We start from the raw sequence: 17496 nt of genomic DNA on the forward strand, positions 1-17496 counted from the left end.
GTCTCTTTTCTTGGGTTTACTGTAACTCTCCTGCCAGACTCTCTCATTAATTTGAGGGTGTCTGTTAAAAATCTAAATATTAGAGGGTGAGAGTCCAGTTTAGGGGGATTTCAAGGCTCAATCAGGATAAGGCCTGCGGGATGAGACAGATATTCAACATCAGTCAGTTCTTTCATTATACAGTTTTGAGGTCAGACCATTAGAATTGTCCCTGTGCTGGGTATGTGCAGTGTCCTATAATGTCAGAGCTGAAATAAATGGACGGGGATGAGTTACTGCAGGATTGCTGGCAAGGATGAGGAATTAAACAAACTGGGGGTCAGGCGGAAAATAAATATCGCACGCAGTTCAAATATAGAACAGGTTATTTTCACTTAGTGTCTGAGTTGATTAAACTTCTTTTTCCACTCAACAGACATTGGATTTTTTTTTGTTAAAAACATTGTGTGGAAATGGTTTTCGTAAACCAGGCCTGGGGTGACAGACACTTGTCTTTCATTAATCTAGGATAATTCTGGGCTGACTTAACAAGCATAATAATTATAATTTTCATGTATCTGCATTCTCATTGGTAGTCTACCCGGAGTATTGTGTTCTTCTGTGACTACAACTAAGTTGAAATGCATATTTATAGCGCATACAACTATATTATAGATGGCAAAGTTGGTGCATGTGTGTGTGTGTGTGTGTGTGTGTGTTTATGTGTATCTCCATATATGAGAGTATTACTGTGTTGACGCATACTACAGAATAGTAATACAATAGAAAAAACGTAGAGAAACATTAGTTTGTTCAATGTTATCTTAAATAATTCACAAATGAGCAAAATAAAAAATGTTTTTCAGTGAGTGATTAGATTTTATTCAATAGATAAAAAATAATCTTTTCAAAATCGCATTGTGCCCAGGCTGAAATATAAGTATAATGAAGTACCATCTCTTCAACTATCTTTTGAATGTTAAAGGTGATCATTGTAACTCGTACTTTAAAGTAGTCATACTGAACCTGAAGAAATTAGATCATCACTCCCAGTCTGACTCAAGTATATGTTACATGTTTAGAATAAAAAAATAAAATAAACCTGGTTGTGTTCTGGATGCTGACACATTCTTCTGACATTGCACTTCCTGTTTTTTTCCACAAGAGGCTGCTGTGTTGGTTGTGAAGTGTGGACAGAGTCCGTCAGGAGGATGTGTCAGTTCTGTGACGAGTCGCAGTGAGGAGAGCTTGACCAAATATTTTAAAGAATATTAAAAATGATTTTGAAGGTGATTCTGGCTTGATACTGTTGATAAATATTAATAGTATCTCTATCTCTATGTTAGCCTTTTCTCTGAAATGTAAAGAGTTGGACAGAACATACCACTGCAGGTGTATAATATTGATCGGAGGTTATCCAAAATTAACAACCCAATTTTTATCCTAAGTAATATGTTAAATAGTGAAGCAGTTGATCACGCGTAACTTACATGTAACTTCATTGTACATACTTAATAATAATAACCTAAGATCTAATAACCTCAGGTCTGTTGTAACGGACGCTTCATGTTGGCTCCTCCTTCACACTATTAAAAAATGAGATGTTTCTATCCCATTCTAACGACTTATTCTCTTCACACTAAAAATATTTGTTTATCACTGCACAAGGATGTAGTGCGAATCAGATGGATTACAGTGTGGCATGAGTATTGATTGATCCAGTATGCTCTTGTTGCCGCTGGCATGGGGTCAGGTTGCAGGTTACATGAAAACAGGAACACACCATCATTCAAAAAACGACAACAACAACAGCAAACTCATTTCAAACTTTATACTCTAATGTAGCCTCACCTCACCTCTACTCGTCCCACACCAACATCAGTGCTGTTCACACTGGTCCACACTTTATCATGCAATGACTGTCATTCTCTGTACGCCCCCCCCCCGAACCACCCAGCACCCCACCCCTTCTCTCTCTCTCTCTCTCTCTCTCTCTCTCTCTCTCTCCCTCCACAATCTCTCTCTTTCACTCTCAGGGGAGATAGTGTTGTTGTTTGTTGCTTTAAGCCCGAGCTTGGTCCCACCACTCTCAGGAGAGAAGGGAGAGCACAAGTCTGTTATGGCCCGCTGACGGGGGACTACATGGGGCGGCCCACTCCAGGGAGCATCTGATGGGATTATAACACTCTTTCCAGCTCACTTTTTTTCCCCCCCCCCCCCACTAAGAATAACCCAGTGTGTTGGTGGTGTAGCATCACAGAGGGAAGCCTACGTTCAAATGGACAGCTAAAGACAAGAGACAAGTTTTCGGGGTCCATTGTTGAGGAATTTGGTTTGTGAATTTGGCAGCTCATTTGGAAGAATTCAGGCTTGCTGTTTCCTATTTAGGAGTACAAGAAGAGGGGTGGGGGTGGACGTACACGCACAAGAGAGCTGTTTATCTTGGCACGTCTGTGATGGTGAGCTGAAAGGAGAAACTAGTCCCAGATGAGCACTGACAGCTGACACCATCCTCAATTTCACTTGATTTGATTTGGCTCCGTACTTCCACTGTCGGTGAGATGATATGCTAACTCGCTCTGCGATAGGTCTCTAACTGCCAAGACTCTTTGCCTTTTTAGGCAAACGCGTGCGCGCGCACATACACACACACACACACACACACACACACAATGAACTCTAAACCTTTTTAATTCCCCCCACACACACAAAAACAAACGGACATATCCTTATCACCAGGACCAAAAGCTGAACTGCGAATTTAATTTCCAGTTTGATGCACTTTCATCTGATGATTCCGCACTGAGTTGGAGGTCAATTGCTTCTAGCTAATAAGTGTTATCTAATAAATACAGAAAGGGACCCAGCAGGCCTGACTTATTGGTTCATTCTTGCTCCAACCAGGTGCAGCTGATGAGACTCTGAATTTGGTGTCTCAACGTTGTTTTGCTCCTGTCACTCTTGGACACGGTCCTCTCAAAGGGACCTTTCTCCCGGTGCCATAACTTGTGACCATAGATACGTAAAAGAATTTTGGACAGCTTTCCTCTCTGATTCATGACAGCATGGGGATTTTTATTGCACCACAGAAGTTAACTTTGTGCATCTCTCGCCGCCCAAAGCTGCTATTTTGATGCTCCTCTGACCCCAAATCTTTTTTTCAACTGCCAATAAAAATGATGAACAAAGACTCTCGCTTCTCAAGGAAGATGCAAGGCAACTTCTCCACCCGCAGACACTCGTGCATTGGGTACGTATCCAGTTGTGTGACTGTGATGCTGATGGCCAGTGAATGCAACATGAGACGTGTGTAAACAGATGTTCAGGGAGTATTGGAAGCTGCTTAAACTTGTGCTAATATCTGGCAAGTGCTGCCAGTTTTTGTCTTTTACAGAACATGAAACATAATGAGCTGATGGGAAATTATTTGAAAGTGCTGCTCTGTCAGTGTGTTCACACTGGAGTTGTGTTGGCGTTTGCGCGGTGGTTTGAGTTTTGTCGGGTGTTGCAGTTGTGATATTTTCGAGCCCTTGTCAGAGAGAACCATTTTGAATATATAAAGTTTAAAAATTAATTCAAGATATACATTTTTTAGCACTAAGTTGGGTTTTTTTGAGTGATAAAAAACCCCCACCTCCAATAATAAATGATCTGACATGTGCTGTGGTGAAGCTAGCGTGTGTGTGTGTGTGTGTGTGTGTGTGAGTGTGTGTGTGTGTGTGTGTGTGTGTGTGTGTGTGTGTGTGTGTGTGTGTGTGCGTGCTGTGGATCAATGCAGGCCTTGGGGCAGCTGGGTGGAACCATGGCCCTGTCCGTTCTTGGGGTCCATGGATCCGAGCCAAGCTGAGGTGTCCGCACGGTATGACTGTCATGTGGTCCAGGACTTTTCTTCATAAGCGGGCTGAATAAATACTGGTGCAATGTCGAAAGTTGTTCATGAGCACAGCAGATGGAGCACATTTCACCCCTGGTTTCTATTTTGTCTACTAGGAAACAAAATAGGGGGAAAAAAATTAAATTATGTGTCAAATGAACTCACTTCCAGGAGGTAAATCATGGGAACAGGCTCCCTTGTCGACACACTGGTGCGTCTGATTGACTTAACTGTAGTTGAAACTCGATACAATTGTGTAATCAGCCGGCCGGATTCGGGAAAAACATAAAATCTACTACAGCCGTCATGAGATCCCTGCAGCGCAGGTTGTTATGTAAGTTGACTGAGACCCGAAACAGAGACTCAACATATAAAACAAAAGAGTACAGACATAGGAAGACCTGTGTCACACACAAACATAAATCTGGAGGCCAACACGACTGCATCGTCAAAATAAGCGGCAGATTCATAAAGAAACTCTTCTTCTTTGCGTTGAAGGAAGAAAAAAAAAATCCAGGCTCTCTTTGCGGTGTGGCAAACTTCTATGAACTCTGGGCATAAGGCATGTGCCTTGCGAGTGTCATCCATACTCCTCCAGCTGTGAGCCTGTTTGGATCATATGAGGAGATCAAAGCCGGAGATTTTAAACCACAGCCAGAAATACAGAGGAACAGAACAAGCCTCTATTCTACTATTACCTTATTTGTACATTGCACTTCCTAGCTTTAAAAAAAGAAGAGAGTCACTCTTAGGAGCTTCAGCTCAAAGCAAAGTTCAAAACTTGATTTTCATTTTCAGCACCAATAACAACAATAATTTACTTGCTGCATGATTGTGGAGAGAATACCGGCAGTGTTGGTGTGTTACAGCAGTAATACTACTTACATTAGTCAAGGGAGTAGTTCAATTTATTTTTGAATAAATAATCTCTACCATCATGCAACTGACACACACACACACACACACACACACACACACACACACACTCACACACAAGCACACACACACACACACACACACACACACACACCCGCACACACACACACACACACACACACACACATAAAGCAGTCTCTTGTTATCCAGATATGTCCATCACAATAGACAGCTCTCATCCTCACTTGTACTAACAGTACCAGGGCACTATTCATACTACCTTATGACACACACACACACACACACACACACACACACACACACACACACAATTGCTTATTTATGGCTTCCCTGGCAGTGAGCTGTACATTTAAACAACTCTGTGTCACTGCATTTAGCTCGACATGGAGATGAGAGCTCTCAGTCAGTATCAGGAGATGATAGTTGATGCTTGAACTGACAGTTTGAGGGGACACCATCTATCTGAAGCAGAGAGCGATGGGAAGAGACGGCACAACCGCCGGCTGACTGGGAAAAAGAGATAGTTCAGACAAAGAGGGTAAAGGCACAGACGAGAGGGTGGTGAAAGAGTGATAGAGAGGACGTGCGTTGAGATAGTGCTGCTTTTAGCACAGAGATAATGAACCACTGGAAAAAAACGGGTTAGACCGAGACACAGAGGGGTTACAGGGAATAAAATGATTTTACTGAAGTAGACGAAAAGACAACAAAATAGTCAAATTATTGTCAATAGTCAATATGCAAAGTATCAAGAGAAAACAGAACGAAAAGTAGTGTCACAGAAAAAGACAACAAAGTTAAACCTTTAAAAATGCTGCATACTTTTATTGTTTCGATTGCTTTTGTGTTTTGTGAGGGATAAATCCATGTGACATATTGTTCCATTTCCTTTGTAAATAAACCAAAATAAACCGGGGGGAAATTAAGTTATTGTCAACTATAAAACTATTAATAGATTTCCACAATTCCTATTTAAGATTACAAGACCAAAATAAATTGGGGCAAGTTTCAGGATGTGATATACAGAAAGAGTAATTACCATATTTGTTACTCTTTATCTTAAAAAAAAAGTGTCAAGTGAGGCCACCCCACCAAAGGGCAACAGTGTCAATGTCAGAGGTCCCAATATAGCTGCCCCCCCCCCAAAACACACCCACCCAGATTAGTCAATAGGGCCTGTGTGGCTGTGGCGGGCTGGCTGCTGTGTGCGTCACTGCTGTACTCCATATTTTCAGCATGACTGATTTCCCCAATCGCCTCCAGAGCCTCATCGATTCCTGAGGCTGGCAGCAACACAAGCCCGGCACAGCACTAACACTGCTGAAATTCAAAATGAACGGCCCCACTGTTATTCCCACTCATTGTGTGAGAGGACATAAGAGTGTCTTTGCCTGATCGCAAGGTTCACAGAGACTGTGGCAAAAAGCAAAAAACATTGTAAATGAAGAGGAAATGAAAGTTTGAAGTCTTGTCTGTTTGTTTGTTTTTGATACGCAACTACTTTAGTCTTTAGTCTTCATAGAAGATATAAAAATAAAGGTACAATCAGGTACAGTTCAGTTCAGTTCATTGTCTCACGGCTCTTAATATACAGTGAAACCTGAACTATTGTTAGTGTCGCGTTGTTTCACTTGATTATTGATGAATATATGGATTGCAAATGGAGGAGAAACCCTGTTTTGTTTTCAGGCATCAGTGCTGAGCAGCAGTATGAGGATGACTCTCATTGTCACCACTAGAGGGGGAAACTGACTAAGTTATGCTCAGAGACAGGCAGAGAGCAGTGACCTCTGGTTGACTAAGCACTAGTTAGACATTGGGGGGAGAAACAATGTGTTGGTTTGGTGGATGATCATTTTATTTTTGGGAACTGGAAACTCTCCTCACCTCGGCCTCGAGGTCGAGCGCTTCACAGCACAACTGTCTTGTGACGAGATGTGAAGATACTGAGCAGAGGCAAATATTAACGTCTGTCTTCGGTGACGCAGATCATACAATTTTGAGGTGAAGACATGTTTTGAGGGTAGCGAAAGGTTAAGGTTTGAGTGAGTCTGCATGGAATGAATGCAAGTCTTTGGTTGTGTGTGTGTGTGTGTGTGTGTCTGTGTGTGTGTGTGTGTGTGTGTGTGTGTGTGTGTGTGTGTGTGTGTGTATGTGGCTGCTTTGCATGTGTGCCCACAAGTCTCTCAACCACACAATCCCCAAGTCAGAGGAGACCCGAAACCCTCCGTCATGCGAGCAGATGGCAGCCTAATGAATCAATGCGGCGACCCACTGATAGCCTTTACTACAGTACATGCTGTTACATGACGTCTGACATCACCGAGACGCTCATTCAAATATAGGCTGCTGGCAACAGCCACATGCCGACACCTGGTGCTGCTGCTTTGTTACGTATGCACAGTATTTTCTGGACGACGTCTGTACCTTCATGAAATTTGCTTCAGTTGGTTTGGTCTTTCTACTGCACTGTGGTAATTGAAATAACCACAACAGTATTTCTAATGTGGACACTGTGCATGATCATTGCTGCATGTTACGCAGTGTTCCTTTTTTTTCTTTTTTTTAAGGGAGAGGTCATCTTGGCTAATATTTTTTCCTGGACATCCGATTCCAGATATAGGAAACTGCAGAAATGTGCATCCCCTGCTTATGTGCATATGCGTGTGTGTGTGTGTGTGTGTGCGTTGCTGTTTTTGTGTACCCTATTCTTCCGCTGCTGCTTTTTTGAACTCTTGAACTCTTGCTGTACGGAACACTCGGTCCCTTTATACAAACTCACATTGTTTAGCTGAGCGCGGTTAAAAGCTGAGAGTTATTTCAAATACTCGTGGAGATCCCAGAGCTCCCAAAGACAGCAAACACTCAGGAAAGCAGCACACAAAGTTTACAACTGCATGTGTGGATTACCGCAACATGTGTTTCAAATGTTTGATGGCATTTTTATTTGGGAGCTCTGGTTCTATGAGTAGCAGGTGTACGATTGGCTGGTCTCTTGTAAGCATGGTAGTTGTGCTTTGTTTACTTTTAATGAGACATCTTTAGAAATGAGAGGATGTTTCCCAATTGCTCATCACAAACTGTAGAAACTTAGTGCCTCAAACTTGTACTATACTGCAGTTATTTAGTTTGGCCTGACGTATATAATTGAATGCTATTTCTTGTCATTTCAATATCGGTAGAAAAGAAGACTTTCTTCTGCCCTCTGTTGCTCTTCAGACGAACAGATCCCGAGCAGGCTGACTGGGCTTACTTGCATGCAAACTCACTTGACTGTGGTGATTTTCACCTCTGTGCGACATTTAATTTTTCCTTTACAGTCAGATAAACATAAACTTAACATCTGCATTAGCTCCATTTGAAAACCCTCAATTTATCAGCTAAACATTCAAAATGTGTCTGAGTAAAAAAAAGACAGACAACATGTTGGTGAATATTCTGTGTTCATTAACCCAGATGAGCACAGTTAATGCTGTCCCTTCCCAGTTTAAGTCAAAATAAAAATAAAACCCACCAGTGTTTGTACTGCACCTCATTCCCTCCCGATCAGGCTGCTTCGGTGTTTTATTGCTTTGTACCTTTTCTTATGCTTTGATTCTAATGTAATTGGTTGGCGGTGGACAATATGACAATGGAGATTAATCAGCGTCAGCTAGCTCTACAAACAAACCACAAACACACTGACTGGCAACAACTCTGACGAACAGCGTTCCTTGCTGACTTCAAAACGGCTCGTTATACAGGAATGCTTACCATGCCTCCATGTAGCCAGCGAATGATGTCATGAGGCCCCTTTGCAAAATAATGGACTATTAAAATCCACAACCTAAGGGTCAGCCAGAACTTATGATGCCTCCCCATTTTATGAGTTTTAAGAGATCACCTCGCCACATCGACTCGGCGTCCAGCGCTTCAGAGCACGACTGTCCTGAGATGAGAAGTGAAGATACTGAGCAGAGGCAAACATCAGATGTCTGCCTTTCCTCAGACATCCATTCTCTTCCACCGCGGTGACGCAGATGCATGAAACACGGTGAAATCCTCTGTATCGCTGCCAACCAATGGTTGTGTGTGTGAGCGCAAGTGTGTGTGAGCGCGTGCTCTAGATAACCATGAATACTGCACTTTAACATGTTGTTCGAGCACTTCATTCCTCTAACTGCACATGAAAATGATTTTCCTGTCAATGTGTCAAAAGCGCACGTCGCTGTTAAGTCGTACACATCCTTCGTTGAGCTTGCGTCAGGTAACTGTTCTTCCCAGTGCTGATAAATCATTCAGTTTTTACAAATCCAAAGTCAGATTGCATGCGAATGTTTGTACGGTACGTATTCATAAGTGATGAGCGTCAATGCAGGGCTGGGAAACTGAACAAACTGACAGACTCAATTGTAGAAGTATTAAGTGTATCAGGTTTCACGTGGGGCGTTTCTTTATCGTCCCGAGAAGGGCCTGATCAGGATTCTGACCCTGCAACATTTAATTAATGTAGTCGTGATTGGATTTATTAACTGTTACTGCTAAACCGGGGCTCCAGAAGTCTATAATATAAAGCAGTGTCGTAGGTCTGTTCAGTTTGTGGTTGTGATTGGCCCCTTTTTGTGTGTGCACCTCTTCAGATTGCCTTAAATGGCAGTTGTTCTTGGCCACCGCCGACACAGAGCCTTTGTATTATATTAAAGGGTTATATTAAATACTTTTAGAGAGCAAACACCAGAAATATAAGCTCTGTGTTGTATGCCACAATCAAAAGCTAAGAAATAAAAACCCTACCATATGAAAAAAAAGACTTGAAACAAGGTTTTGTTGGTTGTGAAACAACCATCCTGCGATTCTCCAGAAAGGGGCCTGGTTCTTATTAAAGATACCTGTTGAGCCTCGGCTGTATAACCACTCATGTTTTCGTGCTTTTTCTCATCCGTTATCTTACCTACTGTCCCTCTGCCGCACATTTGTGAATTCCACGGTGATGCCATTGATTGATTTGCCAGTTTAATTGAACCGCGTCGTGCCGCAGAGTGTAGGTTCAAGTCCATTTATGGAGATGTTTTCTTTTGCGTTAGAGCGAGCGGGATAGCAATTGATCTTTGGTCAGCGCCGCCACGCCTGTCAATCTCTCTGTACACGCAAGGCAAGGCACATGCATATCAGCCGTAGCTTGCACGCTATATTCAGCTTACATTCGCTCTAAGAGCTGGTTAAAAAAAAAGCTGTATTGAGTTTCTTGCTGCTTTTTTCTTGATGGCAGTTCTGTTAAAAGGATCTTAAATATGGACTAGATGACTCTATGTGAGATGTCCAAGCTAAAAACACAAGACTGACTGAAGCTACATGTCCCAGGCCGGTGTACATCCTCACAAGGATCCATGGGAAGGATGTGAAAGACAACATGTGTTCTTGTATTGCAGTGATTTTCTGCCTCATTTGAACAAAATATAACAAAACTCATCCTCATTGGACTAAATCCATAGCAAGGCTTGAAATCTTCCCATCTCTGGGAATTTTCAAGATTCATGGCTCCTGACTCAGTTTGCTGTTTGTGACCTTGCATGCTGGTGCTTAAGCCTGTGTGTGTGTGTGTGTGTGTGTGTGTGTGTGTGTGTGTGTGTGTGTGTGTGTGTACACATGTTCTTCGTTCTCAGCAAGCTGTCCCAAGAGCTTCTTACTGTAATACCCCATCATACTTATCCTGGCATCAATCCCTTTATCTAACATAGACAAGACATACCTGACAGACAGACACACACACACGCACTCCATCTGGAGAGGATAATGGGAGGCCTACTGGTGTATAAAAGGGAGAGTGCTGTCCTGTCCTGTGTGTGTGCGTGCGTGCGTGTGCGGGTCAGAGAGATTGCTGGAAGGGGTTAAAATGGCTAAAACATTTGGAGAAGGCAGGACCCAAGCTGGCTCTGACCCCGCCCCCTTTCTCAGCTCTGACCTCAGTCTGAAACTTGTTCCCCCTTGTGTGTGATGCGCACATACGCACACACTGACTCAGTCACATGCCTACACACACACTTGCTCGCTGACGTTCAGGCTCAGTTGCTCTCTCTCACACACACACACACACACACACACACACACACACACACACACACACACACACATACACACACACACACTTATGCTTTTGTCTGTGGGGCGCTCAGACAAAAAAAGAGAGAACACACACAGCCAGAGCACAGGGCTACTGTGACAAACTGGAGCAGAAGAGCAAGTTTGCCCAGGGAAAGGAAAGGTCTCTGTTTGTTCTCTGACTTAAGGTATAGCAGCCAGAGGGGAGAGGAGGAAGCTCAGACAGAAACAGAGGAAGAGTCAGAGAGAGAGAGAGAGAGAGAGAGAGAGAGAGAAAGAACCGACAGACAGAAATGGAGAGGGCAAGGGCGGCAGTGTTGCGCCACATTTAGATCCGCAGCAAAGACGAGATGTACGATTAATGGAGCTCTGCTGAGAGTGATGAAAAGCTTTTTGAACAGCCTGCAAGGCAGACAGACAGGCAGGCAGCGGGGAGTGAGCAGCTCTCACAAGAGGAATCCAGGTGCTCAGAGAGGAATACCCTCAAAGATTCCCGCACATCTTCGAAGAAAAACGCAGACTTTCACCAGCATACAGTAGCAGGTATCGATCCGCGCCGGTCATCCTGGCTGTGCGCTGGAGCCACCGGTCCTAGAGCTGGCGTCCACTCCTGCCAGAGGTAATGAGAACTCCTGGGAAGCCGTGGAGAGCCGGACAGCCCGACAGAACGAGACAGACGAGGAGGCGGGCAGGGTTTCACAAGGATGAGAGGGGCCACAAGCTGAGAGGAGGCAAAAGAGGGAGAACCGCGGAGCAGCCCCGAAGAGGAGGGTGAGGACGAGTTAAAGAGAGTAGGCTCAGGAAACATGAGTGTGCCGACAAACTGCGGGTTCTGTTACTCCGTGGAGCGGAGTATCACTGTGCGGAGTGGGAACATATGGGGATCGCCGTGCGCTGTCAACAGGCCCATTGACATCATACAGAAACGCAGGCGGTAATTAAGAGCTCCCTCATTTACTCTAACTCAGTCCTTTTGTCTTTCTCTCCCCCTCTTAGTGTCCCCCTTTCATCTCTCCCTCTCTCTCTTTCACACACACACACACACACACACACACACATACACATACTGTACATCCAGTGTGTAAAATGTGCTGCGTCAGTAACAATTTCTATCAGTACTAACTGAAATGTATTAACCAAGCTGCAGTGTATGTGGCTTCCCATATTGTTATCTTTCAGAGATTTGTGAACATCTTTTTTGTAACAATGAATGTCTGAAATCTTTGGACTGCATACAGTCTCTTATCAGCTGCAATATTTACAAAAACATTCTTTTGCCCTTATCAGTTTTTGTTCATATCTACATGTCCCAAAATATTTCCTATCGTGTTTCCTCTTGAACACTTGTGTAGTCTCCTCTTTTGTAAGACCAGGCGCTGTTCAGGGAGGGACATTTTCTTTTCTTTTTTAATTACACAAACGATTGCAAATATCTCTTCATTTTGAAGACCCCTATCATAACAAGGGTCAACATAAGGAATTGTGTGAAAGTAAAAGCATTTGGATTTTTCTCAATGTATATTGTATCTCTTAATTAGTGTTCAGAACACTAATGCCAAAGTCATGGCTCAAGACCAACCATCTCTACTTATAATATATCATGTAGCTCACCCACTGAGGTGACAGGCTGTACAGGAGTCTAACTTTCAATTTGAATGTTTTTACTACCCTTTTAAAGTTAGTAAAGTTTCGAATAGAAATTTTTTTTTCAGGGGAAAAAAATCGGTGTAATTTATTTTCATGATTTGAGCCACTTAATATCCAGGAAACGTATGTGGATTTGGTCTATGAACACAGAATTTAGCCGCACACGCTGGTATATTTCAATTATTAATTTTCACTCATCACTAGTAAGTCTGTTTCGTGTCTAAACAGCAACATTAGGAATTTATTGCCCTACACTGTCACTTTGCAGTCAGTCACTTATGTGAAACAGCCACAATGACACACACACACACACACACACACACACACACACACACACACACACGAAGGTCTGTAATTGTGGACTATTCACATCAATCCATGAGAAATCTGACTTGCTCACCACATATTCCACATGACGCGTTCTCATTAAAGTATCTGTCATGGATCTTTGATACTACTGTTCCTTACACAAATGTTCTCACAGGAAAAGTCCACCATATGTTTCGCAGCTTCACACGTAATCCTCAGTGCCAGCAGGCAGGCTGCGAGGGAGGACTCGGAGATAAAGTCGTGTTTACATTACAGTCTCTTTCTCAGGCAGGATCCTTGTTTATCAGATGTAATTCAGAACAGTTGTGAGCATGGGGGGAATTTAAAGGGCAGTTGCCCTTTTAATTTAATTCCCCCCCAGGACCCATGCCAGGAAATGTAATTGACTTCTGCCCCAAGCAAAGATCTCCTCTCTAGCCAAAATTTGAGGGGCATGTATGGAAATGTTGGACAATTGCATTGTTTATGTCCACCTATTGACATAAAACGCAGTCCAGAAATTCTCAGGCCTCTTGATCATATGTTTAAGAGCAGTGGTCTCTTCTGAAGATGATCAGTTGATGTGCGTGGGAAGTCAAAGACTAGGAGGCAGGCAGTGAGGAGGAGAGGAGTATTTGGGTCGAGGTATCGTTCTTCTGGGGTGAAATTGGTGACCGAAAGAGCAGAGCCTGTTGGAGCCCGAGTCACCGTCACCATTTTATTCACAGGACGAACGGAGGCAAGCTTGCAGAGGGGCTATCGGCCCTGCCAGTGCCCACTTTGCAAAACTAATCATTTCATAGATGACAAGGAGTTAAAATCATTACATCACAGAAATGACTGATGGTGTGTAAATTGTAAATCTTCAGGCTTCTGAAGGGCATTGACATTTTTAAGTGTCTACCTTACTTTCTTTACCCGCTCTTTATCTTTCCCTCTTTCTTTTCCTCTCTCCTCCTTGTCTCAGGCATCCACCTTTCACACAAAGTAGTAAAGTGGCGTCCAGAGAGCCAATTTAGTCATTCAGACATGTCAGAGAGAGCTCCTTTTGTATATATAAAGTATGTTCATGCTTGAGTGCATCCTCACACAGGCATGAAGGAAGCTGAGAAAATTAACCTGCGGGGTTAGGAAAGATATAAATCTCAAGCTTTTCGACATCAGACACTGAACCATCTTGCATGCCTCTCTTTTAATCACAGAAGACAACATCCAGACAACACGGGACCTTTCTCCTTAGATGGATATGTGGCAAGGGTATGCATACTTTAATGTGTATGTGAGAGCCACATGAAGTGTTGAATACAACTGCTCTTGATGCATTCCATGCTACCTTTTTATTAAATCACTGGATGAGTGGTGATGGTTTATTTTGCCCAGCGGCGGTTATCGTTTTCAACTTTCACCTTTCAGCTGTAAAGGTAACACCTGCTTCTCCTAAAAGAGGACAGATACAGGGATTCTGTTCAAATTCCTCGGACAGTCGCTGCTTATTGGATTCCATGTGTTACGCTGCATTCATTTATCCTTTGATTTTCATTTTATGAACCTGAAATTAGCTTTAGGCCATTAAAGCAGTCAGTCGGCACATTTAATTATAACTATATTCGCCAGCTAAGAACATCATAATAAAACTTGTCTCCTCAGATTTTCGGCGTTGCTCGGTGGATGGCAACATTGGTCGATCAGTCCACCAATATTGAGTGGAATGTCATGACATTTTGCACAGACATTCATTGTCACCAGATGATGAATCCTAATTACTCTGGTCATTCCCCCAAGTTTTCCTCACACACCATCATGACATTATTTATTAGTTTGTAGGGGAAAGTTTCTACAACCATAGCGACCAATTGGATTTGATGAAGACATTCATATTCCTCAGAGTTTTCTTTGGTGAACCCCCGGCTTTTCATCTGGCGCCACCATCAGGTCACATTTAAGTTTGTCCAGAACATTGATTCATGATGGAATACCTGCACAGTGACTCACATTCCCTCCAGCCTCAGCTGTACGGCCTTTCTAGTGCTAGTTAGTGAATTTAAGAATGCATATTGGTCTATGCTGATATTAAAATTGAGCTCAAACAACCTCAGAATCAGTAGTATACATGTCGTATCTTAATTAATAATCCAAGCCAAGGATAAACTTACAGTGATCAACAGATTGAAAATTGATTGTCCATCAATTTGCTCTATTGGTTCGAGCCATGTTACTCCCCTCGGCTGCTCTCCCCGTTTACAGTCTGCTGTGTGTATTTTCCTCACTGCTGTCTACAGTGGGCCAAGTATACAACCAAGTGTCATTGACACACAGCATTATGCAAGTTACGACAGCCAAGAAAGGGATGAAAAAAAACATAAAATTAACCAGTGACAGCAAATCCAAGTATGAGCCTTGTTGGGAGTTAGGGGGTGAGATAGGATGATTCATGGACAGAGTAATTTAATATGAATTACAAGTCTTACGAAGACGACAGATTTGGCAGGTTGCTTGGGAGTGAGCTAACTGAGGTTCAGCCTTAAAAGTCTATTTCTTAGAAACCTAATACTTTCGCCTGTCAGTTTAACCCGCGAGGAGAGGAGAGGATAAGTGAAATCTTTATCTCCCTAATTTATCAAAATATTAAAGTGTGAATGTTGGATACACTCTGATATTTCAGATGCCAATCCTGTCAGGCAGCTGTTTGCTTTTTCCCCCCATTACAGATACAATTGTGTCCTCTTGTCTTTGTGACAGATGCACTGTGCTTGTGCCAGAGGTCAGTTACTATCTAGATTTGCCAGGTCAGGGAAGCCACGATAAATGAATTCAAGCTTTCAGTCACAGTACATGAATCTCCTAATTTGCAGAAATTATTAAATCATCCAATGCCCTGCAGCATAACGCAATGGTCCTGGCAAAGCAGGGGAGATGTTACAGCCAAAAGGCATTTTGTTGTAATAAATGTGTCTAAAAGTGTTTCCAAGGCATTTTCTTAAATCTTCAGTGTCTTCTGGTGGTGGTCTGGCCTGCAGGGAGCTTCACGAACCTTCATTTGTCTGCCTCACTGACAGGGGGAACAGATCCACCGGTGTTGGGTAGCAGGCCCCACACTCACAGACACATACAGTGAACTGTGCTCCTGTGGGATGTGATTCGTGCATGAACACTTGGAACGCGCACACTTACACACACACATGGGTGCTGGGTCATTTGTAGCCCTCGTTCACTGACAGTAAAGTCATGGCAGAGTTTTTGCAGTGTGACAGACTTAATGCTCTCATAAACCCCACAAATTTACAGGCCAGTGATGAGCTTTCCAGATACAATGCCCACAGGAATATTTTTCATAGAATGACAGAGTAATTGTGCAATTATATGCCTGTGTGTGTGCTTGTGTGTGTGTGTGTGTGTGTGTGTGTGTGTGTGCGTGTGTGTGTGTTTGTGCGTGTACGTGAAAAGTTGTGGCTTTTTTCCTTTGACATACAGAGGAGTCTTTAGCATCAGGATACATTAACCCTATACTGAAGCAAGAGACAAATGTTTGAATTTTACATTGCTTCACTTGCATTTGAACGCTTCACTGCGTCATCATGTCGTCTTTTTATGGAGAGAATACACAAGTGCCAGAATACAACTGACAACTGATGTCTGACTGGCTTCACCTTATTCCATCAGCAGCATTAGTGGTTGAAGTTAAAAAATATCTTCCACCTTCACTTTACTTCAGAATTTCTTGTTGCACAACATCTTTGTGAAAAAGATAAAATCACTGAAACGTCACTGGCAGGTCTCGATATTTTGATATGTGTAAAATCCACATTAGTTTTAAAGTGTGGATTTCAAAGTTTTTAAAACGTTTTAGTATTTAAAGTTTCTTGCCATGTCCTCATGCCTGTTAATTTCTCTCACAGTTTTGACTAGTGCTGTTCACGTATAGGTCACAATAAAATTGCACTCACTAAGAACTGAGTGCAGAGACTGTGGACACACTCGGGTGGAAACAGCTTAACAACTTCTCGTTGGTAGAAAATTTCTTTAAATTTGTATCGTATTCACTTTATTGTCATTTCACTGAGTACACAAAAGAAACGAAAATGTTAAAAAGGTTCATTTCTAAAATAGAACTAAAAACAGACGTTCAGACAGAACAATAGATCCCTAACAACATAATGCAACTGTCCACTCATTGTCCTTATACACTTTTTCTCCTCTCACTTCCCCGTTATTTTCCCTGTTGCTCTACACGATTGTGGAGACTGAAGTCCTTTATGTTGTGAGTGTGTGTGTGTGTTTGTGAGAATGTGTGTGCAGGTACACGAGGACTCTCCTTTGAGTCCCTGTAATGTCACTGGTCTCTAATTCAATCACATTTCTGGAACTGCTGGATTTTTTTGCAGTTGATAAGTCAAATTAGTCAACTTAAGTAAAAGACAACATGAAGATCTGTAGAACATCCACCTGTAGATCCACAGCACATCTGAAACTAGCCTGATGACTGACAGAGAGCCTGTCCTCAGTCGCCACTTCACACTTTGAAGTGCATCAGAGGTCAGCGTGCACCAGAACAGGCGTCATAACCGCGTTGTGCTTTTGTTTTTTTTCCAAAGGAAAAATCTGAGGAAGAGGGCTGGGCTCTGAGATGGTGATTACAGCTGTCAGAGAGGGAGCATTGAGACACTGAGAATACGGTTCACATATAATAATAATTGCACGCACGCCCGCAGACA

At 42.7% G+C, this 17496-nt stretch overlaps 1 protein-coding gene across 4 annotated transcripts in view; it reads left to right on the top strand.

Annotated features, from left to right (window-relative positions):
• pde4ca (phosphodiesterase 4C, cAMP-specific a) overlaps window positions 1-17496 on the top strand; it is a 43897-nt gene that overhangs the window by 7240 nt on the left and 19161 nt on the right. Inside the window, exon 1 of one of the 4 annotated variants that reach the window (XM_035634067.2) lies at window positions 2000-3229. The exons of 2 other annotated variants lie outside the window; for them this stretch is intronic. In XM_035634067.2, the coding sequence (XP_035489960.1) occupies window positions 3156-3229 (74 nt within the window). In that variant the 5' untranslated portion in view covers window positions 2000-3155. Of the gene's footprint in view, window positions 1-1999; window positions 3230-10914; window positions 11600-17496 lie in introns of those variants that run through there. One more of the 4 variants, XM_035634063.2, reaches the window with a different exon arrangement.

The sequence above is a fragment of the Scophthalmus maximus genome, chromosome 5, assembly GCF_022379125.1.
Source record: "Scophthalmus maximus strain ysfricsl-2021 chromosome 5, ASM2237912v1, whole genome shotgun sequence".
In the NCBI taxonomy this organism is placed as follows: Eukaryota; Metazoa; Chordata; class Actinopteri; order Pleuronectiformes; family Scophthalmidae; genus Scophthalmus; species Scophthalmus maximus.